Source organism: Caloenas nicobarica, chromosome 1 (genome assembly GCF_036013445.1).
Source record: "Caloenas nicobarica isolate bCalNic1 chromosome 1, bCalNic1.hap1, whole genome shotgun sequence".
NCBI lineage: Eukaryota > Metazoa > Chordata > Aves > Columbiformes > Columbidae > Caloenas > Caloenas nicobarica.
Window position 1 is genome coordinate 50476318 of NC_088245.1, and position 17754 is coordinate 50494071.

Genomic DNA, 17754 nt, shown 5'->3' on the forward strand with positions numbered 1-17754 from the left:
TCTAAGCAATGGCATCCTTCTCTTAGGAGTTTGTGACTCCTTTTCCTTTCCGTGCTTCCTTTTGTGTTTGTCCCTAAGTTCCCAGGCTTTGATCTAAGAGTGCACTGAAGTCCTCATCTCCAAGTCACTGATGTCACTCGGGTTATAAATTTGATCCCATGTCCTGGGAATAACAGTACGGCTTAGCATTTCCCAGGACTGAAACTTCATTTTCCCCCATCGGTATTTTTGGTTCGTAGCCAGCCCAGGACCTGAATGGCAACAAACGAGTTAATTCAGGATACAAGTGGACGCTGCTCTTTCTGCTTTAGATGTGGTAGTAGACACCACAGAAGCAAGAAAAAGCAAGAAACCCCAACCACGTCAGCAGCGAACAGCCAACAGTGTACTAACAGGAGCAACAAGTTCCTCCATCCAAAGGAAGAGCTGCAGTAAAAAAACGTTGGGCAGAAGGGTTTTGATTAAGCACTAGTCAGTAAGGTTTGTCTTTGTGCTATCAAAGGTTGGTTTCACAGGCCACAGTTCCTACAGCAAGATGTTGGGTATTATTTAAGCCCCGGCAAATGGGTTTGTTCCATTTTTCATTAAAGAAACACTGGAAAGGGAGACTCTGAAATGGTCCCGTTTTCTGTACTTTGCACTGAAGCAATGAAGATGAGGGTAGATGTTCAAGCTGGACATGTCTCCTGGCGCCATGATGTTGACATCAGGAGCTGGAGGAGCAGTTGGAACTTTCGAAACGTAACATTCTATACTGGCTGGCAACTGCCTTCGTCGGTTCGGCAAGGCTGCAGAAGGCACCAGCTCCTTCGCTTGCGTGCCTTTTGCTGTCACTTGGGGTCTTCTTTCGCGTCACAAGCAGGTCTGAGGTTGTGAAGGCCCAGTTTTTAGAAGAAAACTGCTGCTTTCAAAGAGAAGACATCGTGTCGCCTCAGTATTCATAGTTTCAATGTTTGCATATATGTTCTGCTGGTATTAGGAGCGTGGAGAAGAAGCACAAGAGGTGAAAATGACCACAGTTGGGAATGACTGCTATTTCCACCGTTCCCCCTACGCACAGGTAAATGCTGTAGATTGTAGAGTGCTTTGGATCCCTGATTTCTTGATTCAGCCGTGTTGACAGGGAGGTCTGTTATGTAAACAGAGAAGCTGATATGTCACTCTGGCTGGGTCATGGCCACATCTGTAGAGGAAATATCGGATTTTTGGAAGTGGTGAGAAGAGCTAATGATCTTCTGAACCACAGGCAATTTTTTAATTTCCATCCATTTCAGCAGTGGAGATTTAGGCGTTAATGCCGTGGAGATGAGCTTTGGCTCCAGACCCAGCGCGTCTCAGGGGATGGCCCAGTTGTCTGACTACAGTCCAAACGTGGCGTGTTTTGGAGATGCTGCTCTTAGACCCAGCTGTTAACGTCTTGAACTAGGTGAAAGTTCCTTTAAAATATCACGTAGAATCTCATTAAGAAGTGAATTGCATAATCAGAAATGTTCCTAGAATCGGTACTCTGGAATAAGGCAGGGATACAGAAAAACAACTTTAAGTAACACTAACAAGCGTGACTCTCATGAAAGCGCTATCTCTGCAATCTTGTGTGGACTTTTTAGTTGGTGAAATTTTGACCAATAGAGGGAGAGCAGCAGTGTACACATATGTATTAGAAAAGAAGGAATAATTATACAAATAATTAACAAGTCCATGTAGATATGCTCTCTATTGTTTTGGGTTTGGTTTTGTTTGGTTTTTGGTTATGTTTTAGGGTTTTTTTGGTTATGTTTTTGGTTTTTTTTGTTTTGCCTGGGTTTTTTTTTTTTTGGGGGGGTAGGTTTTTCTTTTCCCCATTAGGCTTTTGTTTGTCATCTGTACAAACAGCTGGGAGAGGGTGTGAGCAATATTAATGACAGTAATCTCAGAACATCAACTCCCAAACTGTTACTTTTTAGTTCTTGCTGAGAATCTTTCTGGGTTTGGTTTCCCATTCCTTATTTCCCATGGACCCATGTACAATTCTTAAGAGAGTCTAATGTAAGATTCGCACTTGTACAGCGGATTTCATTTGGGATTGACCTGATTATCCCATTCTGCGGGAAAGGAAACTCAACCACATGTCAGTTACGCAACTAATAGATACTTTTTCTTCTCAGCATCTCATGAAAAGTTGGCAGTACAGTTATTAGACTGCTTTACTCATGTTCTCATCTAGGAACACTTTTACATGACGGAAGCTCCATCGACCTAACTCAGGATAACTTTAGAGTGTTCTGGAGCTTCAGGTATCTGTAAGGATAACTTTAAGAGTTCTAAAATATCAGAATAAGGTCCCAAAAAATCTTGGTCATATGTTCACAGCAGTACACCGTGTACCAATGCATTTATTCTATTTTTATTGTTATATTTACAATACATGAAATCTCTTTTCTCCTGCAGCAGAAGTACAGCCACATCGCCTGTTTCTGGGAAAAACAACCCTCAGGCTGTGTGAGGATCAGTTGTGCCTTCCATCATACCAAACCTCGAAATATAAATGGACTTTTTTTGCCACCTAGTAACAGTAAGTAAAAATATTTTCTCTACTATTTGTCCCTTAGCATAAGCAGATCCACAAGAATGTCCCTGCAGTGCTCAGTAATCTCTATGAAGGTCCAAAATGTACCATGGTAAATCAATGGGGTAGGATCTGCTACCCCAGCAAGTTCAAGGCAAAGAAATGAATTTTATTGGCATTTGAACAGGGTTGCCACATGAATTTTTTAGCTGTCATGTTACGGATGTTTCTCTCAGTCCCATGAAAAGAGGTTAGCAAGAGCTATGGAGTAGAAATCTTGCAGGAATAGTTTGCAAGGCTATGCAATATCTGAAAATCAGATTATTTATAGAAAAATTTAAAAACCCAACCATTACAAGATGTGGGGGTTTTTCATCATTTCGTCTTAAAGAGGAGCTCTTGGCTACCGGGAGTCCTGTTAGACAGCTGGAACCTGTAACACGGAAAGTGTCCAGGGCAGGGAACCAAGACAGGTGTCAGAAATCAGGCAGAAGCTGGAGTGAGAGCAGCATGACTTGTCACAGATGCATGAGCAAGGGGACTAAAATGGAGATGTTCATGGGCCTGAGCTCCAGAGCTGGAGAAAGGTGTCATGAGAGAAGTCCAGAGAGACCTCTAGTCAGAAGCAAACACCTTGTGTTCCAGAAATTCCCACAGGGAAAGGTAGCGTGTCCTATGTGGGCGTGTTGAGCCACCCAGCCCCAGAGGAGGAAGACAAGAACTTGAGTGCTCTTTTCACTTCAGCCCAGGTATTACTACTCATATGTTTCCCTAAGCTGTAAAGACCTTGAAACACATTGGAAGAAAGAAGGATACTGACTGAAATTAGTGGATCCACCAGCTGGAAGAGATATCCAGCCTTTTCTAAACATCATCAAATGATCAAAATGTTTCTTTTCAAAAGGCTTTATTCCTCATCTGTTCTTTCAGAGGAGATACAACCCGTGTTTTTTCATGCTTCCTGTTGTTGCAAGATGCTCTTTTGCCAAGCTCCGCGCAATAGTTTTACCACAAGGCACAATGTGCCTATGTAATGATCCCTTCCATAGGATAAAGACTTCAAAGTTATAACTCCTGGTCTGAACCTGGATTTGATATTCTCGTTCCTCCTAATAACAGAAATATAATGTTCTTTTCTGCAGATGTGTCATTGCAACAGGGTGGCCAAGAAAGGATTCTGCATCCAGCCCATCATCAGGAATCACTCCGAAATCAAGAGAATATTTTCCTACCAGTTCATGCTCCACTGATTATAAGCCTCAAGAATGAAGAAGATGAAGAGGACGACGAAGAGAACTGTAACCAGATATTTTTTCTTTTACAAAGAAGTAGGATAGGGTCTTTTTCGACACTTCACAACTGATTTGTTATAACAACCATTAGCTATTTAGAAGAGTTGTCAACAAGATTTCAAAATAGTCTCCAGCTAATCCCCAATATCTTGGAAACAGTAGTCACCAGAAGTGAGGCAACGTCCTAATTCCTGTGAAATGCCTATTTGTATATTTCAATAGCAGTATCATCCACATACCCCATTTTCATTAAATAGAATTTGAAAAGTGATCCACAGTTCAGATGGCCATCAAATACTCTTCAAACTTTCTCTAAATTTTGGGACACAATTCACTAGATTAACTGAATGTCTATGCGTATTTATATATATTTGTTTTGGTTTTTTATTTTTTAAATGTAGTTAAACCCTTGACTGTATCTCACTCAGAGAAATTCATGATGATATTTGATTATTAAGAATTGCTGAAGGTCTTTGTATGGATACCTAGTAATCTTTTAAAACTATTTCCTACAGATGTTTCTAATTGGGTGCCTAAGACTGCTACAGAAATTGAAGAGGAAAGAGCCATAAAGGAAATATGCTATAAAACTGGTAAATATGAAATCAGTCACTCTTTCCTAAACAGCAACAATGCCAATATACTAAGCCTTGGGTTTATTTTCCCTCTCGGGCTATGTTAAGGAGAGTATTACAGGATCCAATACCCCCACGAACACCAATCAGCACAAACTGTGTCTTCACCTCGGGAAAAGGAGAAATTACTCCTGGAAGCTACCGAGCGAGACTTGCAGAAAGGTAAGGACTTTTCATCTTCTTGGACAATATGTACCACTTTTAGGATTACACTTACAGGGACAAACTACTAGATACCTTGCCCCTCCTCCCCTCTTTTTTAATTTAATGATAATAAAAGACAGCATATTACGAAGAACAGTAAAATACTTCATTAATTTTTCCCCACATATATATACATACATAGTGTCACACACGTGGTGACTACCTGTATCAAATGCAGATGGAAAAGGTAGAAACGGGCTGTAAACCCCATGTATACTTTCTAGAGATATACAACTGTTCCATAAATTTCGTCGGGTAAGATTCATAAATACAATTCATGAAAAGTGAGAAGCTAAAGAACGAGCAGGTAATTTGTAGCTGGTTCTTTACTTCGGAGCCATAGTTTGTCTTTAACCTGCACTTTATGGAATTGTCTTAGAGAGCATGAAAGTTCTACATCAGCTACAGTGGCCAGGAACCAAACATCTAAGAAAAGAGAAAGAATATAAAATGGGAGGTTAAAGGAAATTGCACTCATCACTATCTCACAGAGGTGGGAGGAAGAGAATGGCAGGGCCAGTCCCTGTGCTTACACACAAGCAGCTCACACATCCTTTCTGTTGCCTTTCCAGGTGATGGCAGTAGAATTCCCAGAACATTTATTAATACAAAAAGAGAAGGAGAGATTTCAGGAGGGCGAATACCAACAGAGCATATTCCTACAACAGATCGTCGATCCTTTGACAATGGAGGTAAATACCCTTTAGCATCAGCTTCTTGTTGATTAACATCTTCTCTGAATATGCATGCCTTAAACTGCAGTATAATACCCTTAGTCACCAGGTACATTCACATCAGAGGTGAATCTATTATAGGAATGTTGAATCTCCCGCCATTCCTTGGTATTTCTGCAACACTGTCACCATGTCAGCAATGCGCATTCAGCTGTTAAGACTCTGTGTGGGCCCGTGCTGTGAACTGTATCACCGAAGTGCCTGACGATTCAAGTAATCCTTTTGTCAACTGAAGTTATTTTCTATGCCACGTTGTTTTAGTTGTTCAGTTTGCAGGACAACACGTAGCTGAACTGATACAACTGAGACACAGGCAAAGCATCCCTCATGTGCAAGGGGCGAGAAATAAGCAGCGGCAGAGAGGAACAGTATTAAGAGTTGTGGTTTTGTTGCTGAGTTCTCTTGTAATGACAGGCAGCTCAGGCTTAGAAGTTGTCACCTTGCACTTTGGAGTCTATTTCCATTCGCTTCCCACATAGATGTGATACTTTGACTTTGGAAAAGGGTTTATTCCCCCTGTGACACACACACAAATTACATACAACTTTTCACTCTCAGTTCTTACAAATGTCCCTGTGGATTAAAGCCAATGTTTGTTAAACTGTAAACCCTAAACACAACCACAGTGAGCTGGTAAATAAGCATCACTCCAAAGAAATAAAGAAGAATAAATGGACTTCTGAGGAGCCAAGAAATTCACCTCATACGGTACCAGGAAAAGGTATTTTGAGAAAACAGTTGGCTTATTCATTTTCATTTACTAAACTGTTAGATGAGCCAGCACTACCTACCTAATTTCTGTTCTTAATGTCAAATGCGGACAATCCATATTTAGATTGGACTCTCCACAAAGAACATTGCATTAATCTTGTCTTCCAGCCTCCAGGCTCCTGCAATATGTCAAATTTTGACAAACAGCTCAAAATTTTCATTTAATTTGCTTTTTCACTTTTAGGAATTCACACTTCAGACCCCAAAGGAAAACCAAGTTACCAGCCAAGGGGTCAAAGGAAGGATGATGAAACTGCTGCTTATGTTCCTCGTGGGAGAGCAGCTGGAAGAAAGACTTATTGTGATTCTTCAGAACCTCGAAGATCAGCATATGTATTCTACCGCACTGTCAACGTCAACCAGGAACCAAAGTTCAGCGGATCTACAGGTGGGCTCCTGCTTACACAGGATTCTTAAAATGCCTCAAATGTGCCTGTCTGTATTGTGCTGCTTTCTTTTTTGTCCCTGCAGGTGATTGTTAAGTCATTTCTGCCTAAATGCCTTCATAGCAGGAATTCATTTCTCTGCCCAAAAAACAATGAATGCAATGATGTGCTGATGTGTACTAACATACCGACCGCCACTAATTACAGCTTCTTTTATCTGATTTCTTCTTCTGAAATATTTAATAACTTGTAATAGTCCATGTAACTTCATGTTGGAGCATGATGGATTTATGCTTATTTTTATAATTTAGTATTATTTTTCATCTTCCATAAAGAAGGCCTTTGGTCTTATTCAAACCACTGTTACTGCTTTAAATGTAAATCTCAATTAATATTTTTTGCATATTATTTATGGTGGTCGGAGGATTTAATTCATTTTTCCTGCCACTCATTCCAGATGGTATTTAATCCATATTTTCCATCTTTGAAATACTCTGCTCTCCTCTTCAGAGGACGGCCTATGTCATAAATTTGACAAGAGCGTACAGGTGGGATTCAGAGTCCTGCATCTTTCTATTCGGCAATCTGTTTCAGATGTAACCATAATTTTATATTTTATGGTTTATGGTAATACAGCTTCTCACAACCTTGTACATCAGTTGGGTTTTATTTGCCTTTCTGCTTTCCTTTCCAATGGTTACTCTGGATAATTCTGTTGGTTTCATCTGTCACTTCATGTAGAAGTTTAGTGGAAAATAATTTCAATAATCATAAGTTAAGAAAGTGATTACATCTTGCCAGGTTCAGTCATCTCTTCTAAGACTGGTTGAATCTCCATCTTGAGGTGCCTCCCTGTCTTCATTTCCAATAAAAGGAATCTCACTCAGACAGAGTAGCCGCTTCCCAAAGATTCATAATGTTAAGTCGAATTAATCCAAACGGTACTGCTATATCCTCGGGATGAACAGCTTTACTTTTTCTCTTTTCATGTTTGCTTTGATTAAATGTGGAAGGATAGGTAGAGAGATTACAAAGAGAACATTCTTCATCTGAATAACACATTTGCGGGGAAGAACCCCACCAGGGATTCAGACCTGAGAAGGCGGAGGAAGAAATGCAGCCGACTCAGTATGAGTGATAAAGCATACTTCAATTTATTAATAAGTTGCACACACTTATATAGTCCCTTAGATAATTATGCCTACTAGTCATTCAATAATTGGAGAGAATACATAAGTAGCCCAACCCCCCTTGCGGTTTCTCTGGTATGCAAGTTCCTCTTCTTCCCGGAGCTAGCTCCTCAAGGTCGTTCACCGAAACTCCTCCTTGCCCGCAAGCAACCCAGGTTACCCTCGGTCAGTACTTTTCCATCAGCAGTTTCTGACTCCTGCTCACCGAGGCCTACCGAGGCCTACTCATGCTGACTAGAACAAGCTTTCCTGATACAGCAGATCACTGGACCCATGCCCCTTTTCCCGTAGCCATTCCCCAACAATTCCCCCTTTTTCTTTTTGGGCCAATAATACATCTTTGCGAAAAACAGATTCGATAACTTTGACACACATATTGCGGATACAAGATAAACAACAGATTCCAATACTTAATATAATAACGATAAAGATAAAACCGACCAACATTGGCCTTAAAAAGCTGAGCAACCAGCTTGGAAATCTTAGCGAAGCCCACCATGCTCTAAAAGGATCGTCCTCTACTTGTAACTTAAATCAAGGCTGTAGGCCACGCATCTCGAATAGGACGCAAGGCATTGTCAACAAACAACTGACACAATGTAGGACTGTTTTTCATTCCCTGAGGTAACACTGTCCATTCAAATCGCTGGGCAGGCGCTTCTTTGTTGATGGCTGGCAACGTAAATGCGAACCGTTGTGTATCATTGGGGTGCAATGAGATAGTAAAGAAACAGTCCTTTAGGTCTACTATCAGCAACTTCCACTTTTCAGGCAACATCGCTGGGTTTGGTAATCCTGGTTGCAAAGCACCCATTGCCTGCATTTGCGCATTTACGGCTCTAAGGTCATGCAGCAATCGATACTTCCCCGATTTCTTCTTGATCACAAAAATAGGAGTGTTCCATGGACTTGTTGACAATTGCAAATGTCCTTGCTTTAACTGTTCCTCCACTAATTGATGTGCGGCTGCTAGGCTTTCCATTTTTAACGGCCACTGCTCGATCCATATTGGATCCTCAGAAATCCACTTCAGCGGGATCGGGAAAGCCCATTTTGCAGTGACCGTCAGCGAAAAGTCCCTTCCGTGGTCAAGATAACTCCAAGCTGATCCAAAACATCTCGACCTATCAGGCCATTTACACCATTTGGCAGGCTCATTACTGTAACATAGGCGCTGGCCCTACGACCATCAATGGTCAAGATGGCGCGATCAATACTACGACGTACCGACGAGTGACCCCCTACGCCTTCTACTCCTCTGTCCATGGGTCTCGTCGGCCACTCTGGAGGCCAAGCACCTTCATCCACGATGGTTAAATCTGCCCCAGTGTCCAACAACATAGACAGTAATAAAAATTGGCCCCGACATTCCAGTCGCACGGTTGTATTCGGTCGTCGATGCATGGGCATTGTCAGCAATGCTGCAGGTCCTGTAGATCCAAAACCCTGATCACCTCGCTCCTCCCGAGACGCTGTTTTCATGTCTCTTGTCAACTGCATTAGCGGTATCAATTGCGCAATTCTGCTGCCTCGAGGAATATGGATAGGTGGAAACAATATCTGAATCATGATCTGTATGACACCCGTATAGTCTGCATCGATAAGTCCGGGGATAATTGTCAGTCCTCTCATACTGCTTGAAGATCGCCCTATCAGTAATGCACCCTGCGGTTGACCGTTGATCACTAAGGGCGCTTTTACTGTTGTAGCTACACGTCGCGGTTTGGAGTCCGTTAAAGTTATTTCTACTGCGGTTGCCAAGTCCAACCCGAGGCTCCCTCTTGTGGCTGGCTGGAGGACGGCTGCGGGTTGCATGACGCTGGTACTGGTTCCTCCCGACTCGCTGTTTGTTGCTCCGATGTCGCGACTGCAGGAGCTGCCATTTTTATCGGGGCGCGGCGGCTCGACGCACTCATTCTCCCGTTTCCCGAGTAACATGCTTCTGAGCTGTGGTTGGTCGATCTGCAGTTCTCGCACCACACTCGAGTCGCTCTGCAGTCTCGACGGATATGACCCTCCCGTCCGCATCTGAAGCACTTATTACTTCTTCTCCCCTCAGTACTGCGAGGCCGGCTTCCAGCTTCCACAGCACCAGCACGGAGCGGAGCTAACGCAGCAAAGACTTGTTCTTGAAACTGCAACTGGGCTGCTAGAGCTTGTTGCTGGGCCTGCAGGAGGTCTTTCCCTAACCTATCCATAGCTTCCACTAATATAGCCTGAGGCCCTACCGGAACCCTGCTCATTCGATCTAACATCAACTCAATCGTAGCGTCTGCTGGCAACGTTATTAGAATAGACCGAGTCGCCTGATTCGCATTCTGAACTGCACACTGCCTCAACAACGCTGCCCTCATCCACTCAGGCACATCCGCCTGCTCTATGGCCGCGGTAACTCTATCTATAAATTGTGCGAAAGGCTCCTCTCTACCTTGTTTTATAGACATATAGGAAGGCGCTGGCTGTGCCGTCTTAACCTGTTCCACCGCTAGCCTCGCCGTTCGCATTGCCTCAATACACCTTTCCGGCCCCATCTGTAATTGGGCCCGTACTTCCAGGAACGGTCCTGTACCCATCAACTGCTCTACTGTAACGCCGTTCAACGGGTCATTGGGCCCCCTTCTTTGCTGCACCGATGCCTCGCAAAACCGCTGCCAGTGCGCCTGCCACAACAACAGCTGCGACTGCGTCATAATCATCCTCATGATCACCTTAAGGTCCTCCGGAACTAATACCGTAGTTCCAAACACATAATTCAACATCTGCTTAGTTGGCTCTCCATGCAAACCAGATTCCGATACCGTACTCCTGAGCTGAGATAACAACTTCCAGCTAATTGGACTGTACTCTGCTTGCATGTCCCCATGCTGATCCCTTTGAAACATCGCTGGAAACGCTAGAGGAGTAAAATCTCCACCTTCTGCTGCATCTTCCATGATCCTTCTCCAATTAAGCAACGTAGGACAACTACCCCGGTTTGATTTACCCGTCTCTTCCTCCTTCTCTGGCTCGCTTGCTTCGTCCACACTACGGCTATCTCCCTGCTCTCTTGTTTCCGCTTGTCGCTCTAACTCCCCTCTTTCCGTAACTTTAACTGTTTGCCAACAAGGTGGATTAGGAACCCGACAATTACTAAACAACAAGTCATTCGTCTGCGGCGGCGGTGCAGACCCACCCGAAAAGGGTGATATTCCGGCATCTAGTGGTGGAGCAGATGGCTCCATCCGACCTAACTTCTGAGAAGCAACTGCTGCCAAATTTTTCTCGACCTTATGCCTCTTAATATTATTTATAACCTCACACCACGGTTTCATTAACTTTTTCGCTGTTTTGTCCTCATCTATCACCATATCCCATAACACATCTCCTAATTTTCTCCACTCCGCTTCTTCAAATAACGAATCCGGATCCTGAAAACACCCCTTAGCTTTCCCTGTTGCTACTAGACCAGTTAGCTGTTTAACGCAACTATGATCCACCCCCCGCTTTTCTAAAAAGCTTTGCAATAAATCTAGGGCTACTTCTAAATCCATGCTACCGTTATTTATAGCCGAGCACGGTACCTCCTCCTGCGCTTTAAAGACCTCCTTGCAGCCCTCCTGTAGCCCAGCAACGGCGAACTTCACTCGGTTCAGGCGTCGGAGACGATACACCGCAGCACAGTGTTCAATCGCTCTTGCCCGCCGGTCGCTGCTCCCGGCGCCGTTCCTTTCCCTATCCGCCACTCAGGTCCCTGTTCGGGCGCCAATTGCGGGGAAGAACCCCACCAGGGATTCAGACCTGAGAAGGCGGAGGAAGAAATGCAGCCGACTCAGTATGAGTGATAAAGCATACTTCAATTTATTAATAAGTTGCACACACTTATATAGTCCCTTAGATAATTATGCCTACTAGTCATTCAATAATTGGAGAGAATACATAAGTAGCCCAACCCCCCTTGCGGTTTCTCTGGTATGCAAGTTCCTCTTCTTCCCGGAGCTAGCTCCTCAAGGTCGTTCACCGAAACTCCTCCTTGCCCGCAAGCAACCCAGGTTACCCTCGGTCAGTACTTTTCCATCAGCAGTTTCTGACTCCTGCTCACCGAGGCCTACCGAGGCCTACTCATGCTGACTAGAACAAGCTTTCCTGATACAGCAGATCACTGGACCCATGCCCCTTTTCCCGTAGCCATTCCCCAACACACATTTAATCAAATTGCCAGGTTAAAAAAAGTTAGAGCATTTCACAAAAAAAGGTGATCAGCTTTTTTGTCATAAGAACAACCATTACCATTGCCACTACCTTTATTTTCAAGCAGTACCTGAGCCATATGGTCGGAAATGCTCCAAACCAAAGAATCAGCTTGACACAAACAGAAGATTTTCGACCCAAACAGAAAACTATGGTAATGCTTACATGTTGTGTATAAATAGCTATATATAAACTTAAAATCGTAGCATTATTTTGCAATTAATTATTTGAATTAATGCAATTAAGATGGAATTAATACAAAACAAGAGAACTAATAATATTTTTAACCAAATTTCACAGAAAACACTTAGTCATTAGGCAGCTTCTCTGATGCACAATCAACTGCCCAGCACAAAAACATCCCATTGCCTTATATCTAGTGCATGCACAAGCAGGGATAAAAGAGGAGACTGGGTTATGGATTTCTTTAACTGAAAAGCAGCTGATGCCTTTGGGAAGATTTTGAACACAGGAATATTGACGTTGTTCAAGTCACGGGTGTCCGTGGCAGAATCACCTCGTTTGGAAGATCCCGCGAGCCTGAGGAAACGCTGCAAGATTACACATGATCTTTAAAGTACTGGAGAGAAAGTCTGTATTTAACACTGGCTTGTATTTCAGAGATGATGTGTGATTCACCTGATGCTTTCACTCATACTTCAGCTGACGTAATATTTAATTCACATATCAGACTAAGAGAGTCTTTCCTGAAATTGCAGCTGAACTTAATAAACAATGTTAATGTTTCTTCTACAGACAAATACACTTCAGGATCTTACAATGCACCAGCTTGGAGGAAAAGAAATCCACATGCAAAAACATTCCCTAAATTTGGAACAACCATTCAGGTAACTGTTTGATCAAAATTTTTACAACGTAGTCTACTTCACAAAAGCGACAGGACTCTCCCCACCTAGAAAATGTAAAACTGCTCTTAAAGCTTTTGCAGCCAAAACCCACAAGATTCTAAGCAATGCTGAATCGTCTGAAAGAGCGGTGAATAGTTCCGTTGTTTTGCAGACATGTAATTTTGACTGTAAAACTAACCCAGGATTTCTAATGTTTTACAATATTACTCATATGAAAGCAAAATACGTACCTGCCTTCAAAGTGAGGAGCTACAACAAGTGGGTTTTGGCTCGTAGCGCTGGACAAAGCACAGCACAGACCACAGGAGTGTGATCTGTTTGTCTGTTTGATTGCTCGTGAAGCATCTGCAACAGCTAAACGATGATCAGCTGAGCTCCAAACTCATAAAAGGACTCGGGCTACAGAACATTCTCCTGATACCCTAAGGACCATTAATACATTTTACAGCTGCCTTGAAAGCAGAGATTACAACCTCTATCTCATGCTCCAAGTTTAATTCTTAACATGTTTCTGAAAGAGCATCTATAGATTTATTCTAGTAAATAATGTACAAAAACTTCTGTATATCTATTTTGACAACAGAGCCAAAACGACATGCAAGTGAACAGAAAACAAGAACGATACCCAGAGCGGAGAATAGGATGAAGCGAGTGGTTGACATTACAATACTCTAAAGTGAAACGAGATGCACCAATGTTTCAAAAGTGACAAAAATGGAAATTAGGAAAGTATGTTCTGTATGGTCATATATTAAGGTTTTAAATATATTCACTAAGTTGTGTCTGTTACGAAAATTAGACAGTTGAGATGATTTTTAAAGACTGTGGCTGTTCACCACAAGACTGCTAGTACAATATGTGCATAGAGATGAAAAAAATCTCTAAGCAGAGTGTTCCCCTAATGTATTTCACAGAAGTTTTACTGCATAACAGAAGTTCTAATGCATATGTACTGTGATTAAATAAATTGTTTTCGGATTTCAGTAAAGCCTTTGATACTGTCTCTCACAGCATTCTCCTGGACAAGATGTCCAGCACACAGCTGCATAAACAACAATGCAGCGGGTGAGCAATTGGCTGATGGGCCGGGCTCAAAGGGTTCTAGTAAATGGGGTCATGTTGGGTTGGACACCAGTCACTAGTGGGTTCCACAAGGATCCATCTTAGGGCCAGCACTCTTCAATGTCTTCATAAATGACTTGAACACAGGACTAGAGGGAATCCTAAGCTTGCTGCTTACACAATGTTGGGAGGAGCTGTTGACACTGTCGAGAGCAGAGAGACCCTGCAGAGGGATCTGGACAAATTGGAGAACTGGGCAATCACCAACTGCATGAAGTTTAACAAGGGCAAGTGCCGGATTTTGCACCTGGGACACGGCAACCCTGGCTGTACATACAGACTGGGTCACAAGATGCTGGAAAGCAGCTCTGCAGAGAGGGACCTGGGGGTTCTGGTCGGCGGGAGGTTGAACATGAGCCAACAGTGTCCCTGGCAGCCAAGAGGGCAACCGTGTCCTGGGTGCATCAAGCACAGCATTGCCAGGGAGGTGATTGTGCCGCTCTGCTCTGCACTGGTGCGGCCTCACCTGGAGCACTGGGTGCAGTTCTGGGCACCTCAGGATAAAAAAAGATATAAAGCTACTGGAGAGTGTCCAGAAGAGGGCTACAAAGTTGGTGAAGGGTTTGGAGGGGAAGCCATATGTGGAGCAGCTAAAGTCACTTGGTTTGTTCAGCCTGGAGAAGAGAAGACTAAGGGGAGACCTCATCATGCTCTACAGCTTCCTCACAAGGGGAGAAGGAAGGGCAAGTGCTGATCTCTCTGGTGACCAATGACAGAACCTGAGGGAATTAAAGGAACATGTGCCAGGGAAGGTTTAGGTTGGACATCAGGAAAAGGTTCTTCCCCCAGAGGGTGCTGGAGCACTGGAACAGGCTCCCCAGGGAGGTGTCACGGCCCAAGCCTGACAGTGTTCAAGAAGAGACTGGACAACGCCAGTTGGAGCTCTACAGCAGACAGGCGAATGACACCCCGATCTGTCCGGACATTGCCTGTTACATCTTGGCAAGAATTACCTTTGACTGGGCTCCATTACTGTCACCTTGCTACATACTCCACATCTTGCAGCCTCAAATAAATTCTTCCCTCAGAAGGCTGATATTGCTTTGAGCACAACAAAAAGATGAGAAACAAGGTTGTTTTGTCTCTGCAGGGCTCACAGGTGGGCACAGCAAAACGGCTCCACACAGGCTCCCAGTGCAGCCGCGTTCCTGCCACGACTGTGCCCAAACTCAGACAAAGCAAACTCAGCATCGGGGTGCACACCTGGATGCACTTGGCAGCAAAAGGGGGGGACACACCTGAACTGGCTCCCAAACGATCTTTCTCTCCCGCAGTTAAGGCGGGGAGCCATATGGAAACCCGGACCGCACATTTCTCTCAAGATCTGCAGCCAAACCTCCCGCCACTCGCTGTCCCCCTCCCCGCAGCCGGCCCGGGCGGGTCTGACACGGCCGCTGCCGCTGCCTGTCCACCCCGCTCCGCCCCGCCGTGCGGCGCCGCTCCCCGCGGCCCAGCGACTCCCCCTGGGCCCGGCCCCGGCCCCGTTCCGCCTCGGCCACCTGGCGCTCCCGCTTGGCCGACGGCTCCTCCTTCACCTCGGTCACGAACACACACGGCACCTTCCGCTGCACCGCGCCCCGCCGCCTCATGGCCCCGGCCACCCGAGCCCGCCCGCTCCCGCCGCCGGACCAGCGCCGGCCGGAACTGCGGCTGCACCGCCCCGCGCTGCGCCACGGGAAATGGAGTCCGTGAGCGCCCGCCCGCCACGAGCCCCGCCACGCACCCGAGCGCCGGGGAGGGCGGCGCAGGGCAGGGCGGGCGCGGTGGCCTCGGGGCCCCTTCCCGGCAGCCGGCAGCGAGGCGGGGGCACCCCCGCTCACAGCCGCCCGGTCCGGCCGCGGGCCTGGGGCAGCTCCAGGGCTCCAGCCGCCGTTCTCTCTCCAGAGCGGCTCCCGCTGTGTCAGGGCGGTCCCGCCCGCCTGTTTTCGGCGGTTATTCCAGTGCCAAAGTCCCAGTGGTCAGGCAGGCGGTATTTTCCTCTGCAGTTAGTCCTCGGGCTGGCTGCTGACACTTGAATTACGAAAAATTCATAGGCTTCTATGTGATGGAACACCTTATCCTTGGTGCCATCTTAAGACATATCAAGGATAAGAGGGTCATCAGGGACAGTCAACATGGCTTCCCCAAGGGAAGTCGTGTTTGACCAACCTCATAGCCTTTTATGAAGACGTAACAAGGTGGATTGACGATGGCAGAGCAGCGGATGTGGTCTACCTTGACTTCAGCAAAGCATTTGACACCGTCTCCCACAGCATCCTCACGGCAAAACTGAGGAAGTGTGGACTGGATGATCGGGTAGTGAGGTGGACTGCAAACTGGCTGAAGGAGAGAAGCCAGAGAGTTGTGGTCAATGGGGCAGAGTCTGGTTGGAGGCCTGTATCTAGTGGAGTGCCTCAAGGGTCAGTTCTGGGACCAATACTATTCAATATATTCATCAATGACTTGGATGAGGGAATTGAGTGTACTATCAGCAAGTTTGCTGATGACACCAAGCTGGGAGGAGTGGCTGACACACCAGAGGGCTGTGCTGCCATCCAGCGAGAGCTGGACAGGCTAGAGAGTTGGGCGGGGAAAAATTTAATGGAATATAACAAGGGAAAATGTAGAGTCTTGCATCTGGGCAGGAACAACCCCAGGTTCCAGTATAGGTTGGGGAATGACCTATTAGAGAGCAGTGTAGGGGAAAGGGACCTGGGGGTCCTGGTGGACAGCAGGATGACCATGAGCCAGCACTGTGCCCTTGTGGCCAAGAAGGCCAATGGCATCCTGGGGTGTATTAGAAGGGGGATGGTTAGTAGGTCAAGAGAGGTTCTCCTTCCCCTCTACTCTGCCCTGGTGAGACCTCATCTGGAATATTGTGTCCAGTTCTGGGCCCCTCAGTTCAAGAAGGACAGGGAACTGCTGGAGAGAGTCCAGCGCAGGGCCACAAAGATGATGAAGGGAGTGGAGCATCTCCCTTATGAGGAAAGGCTGAGGGAGCTGGGTCTCTTCAGCTTGGAGAAGAGGAGACTGAGGGGTGACCTCATCAATGTTTATAAATACATAAAGGGTGGGTGTCACGAGGATGGAGCCAGGCTCTTCTCGGTGACAACCAACAGTAAGACAAGGGGTAATGGGTTCAAGCTGGAACACAAGAGGTTCCACTTAAATTTGAGAAGAAACTTCTTCTCAGTGAGGGCGACGGAACACTGGAACAGGCTGCCCAGGGAGGTTGTGGATTCTCCTTCTCTGGAGACATTCAAAACCCGCCTGGACGCCTTCCTGTGTAACCTCACCTAGGTGTTCCTGCCCTGGCAGGCGGATTGGACTAGATGATCTTTTGAGGTCCCTTCCAATCCCTAACATTCTGTGATTCTGTGATTCTAGAGAGACTGGAGGACTTCCAGTCATTTCAACGCCTTTGTACTTCTTCTCCAGCTTGGGTGTGACCACCGCTGAGCCAGCCTTGTACTCTTCGTGCCCATGGAGCCGCCGGCAGCTGCTTTTCATGTACACATCTGTCCCCCTTCCCGCTGGCTGACCAACGGTGTACAGCACAGGCGTAATCTGGCAATTGGTCCACCCAGTTCAAGGCGGGGCGGGTGTTTTTGTTTGTTTGTTTTTTTGCAAGGAACCACCCATCACATGCAGGTCTGGTGCTGCTATGAACCACTAGTCCTCTTTCTGGAATTCTGCCTTATGTCTCACTCCCTTCTCTTTGGCTTTGCCTGCATCCTTCTTCCTCTCTAAGCAATGGCATCCTTCTCTTAGGAGTTTGTGACTCCTTTTCCTTTCTGTGC

At 45.6% G+C, this 17754-nt stretch overlaps 1 protein-coding gene across 1 annotated transcript; it reads left to right on the forward strand.

Annotated features, from left to right (window-relative positions):
* The first annotated feature begins 1009 nt into the window (after window positions 1–1009).
* Window positions 1010–13499, forward strand: LOC135999320 (uncharacterized protein C12orf50 homolog). The gene is made up of 12 exons (XM_065652885.1): window positions 1010–1060; window positions 2350–2551; window positions 3688–3843; window positions 4353–4430; window positions 4521–4634; window positions 5249–5368; window positions 5453–5459; window positions 6037–6131; window positions 6366–6569; window positions 12049–12138; window positions 12741–12832; window positions 13437–13499. Exons 1-12 carry the CDS (start codon window positions 1010–1012, stop codon window positions 13497–13499), a joined length of 1272 nt encoding a protein of 423 aa, XP_065508957.1.
* The last annotated feature ends 4255 nt before the right edge of the window (window positions 13500–17754 follow it).

Bases quoted from the DNA above. Each gene is read 5' to 3' on its own strand.
- LOC135999320 (XM_065652885.1), top strand. From the start codon at position 1,010: ATGACCACAGTTGGGAATGACTGCTATTTCCACCGTTCCCCCTACGCA. The intron at 1,061-2,349 runs GTAAATGCTGTA...ATATGTTCACAG, and splicing joins ACCGTTCCCCCTACGCACAG to CAGTACACCGTGTACCAATG. The intron at 3,844-4,352 runs GTAACCAGATAT...TATTTCCTACAG, and splicing joins AGAGGACGACGAAGAGAACT to ATGTTTCTAATTGGGTGCCT.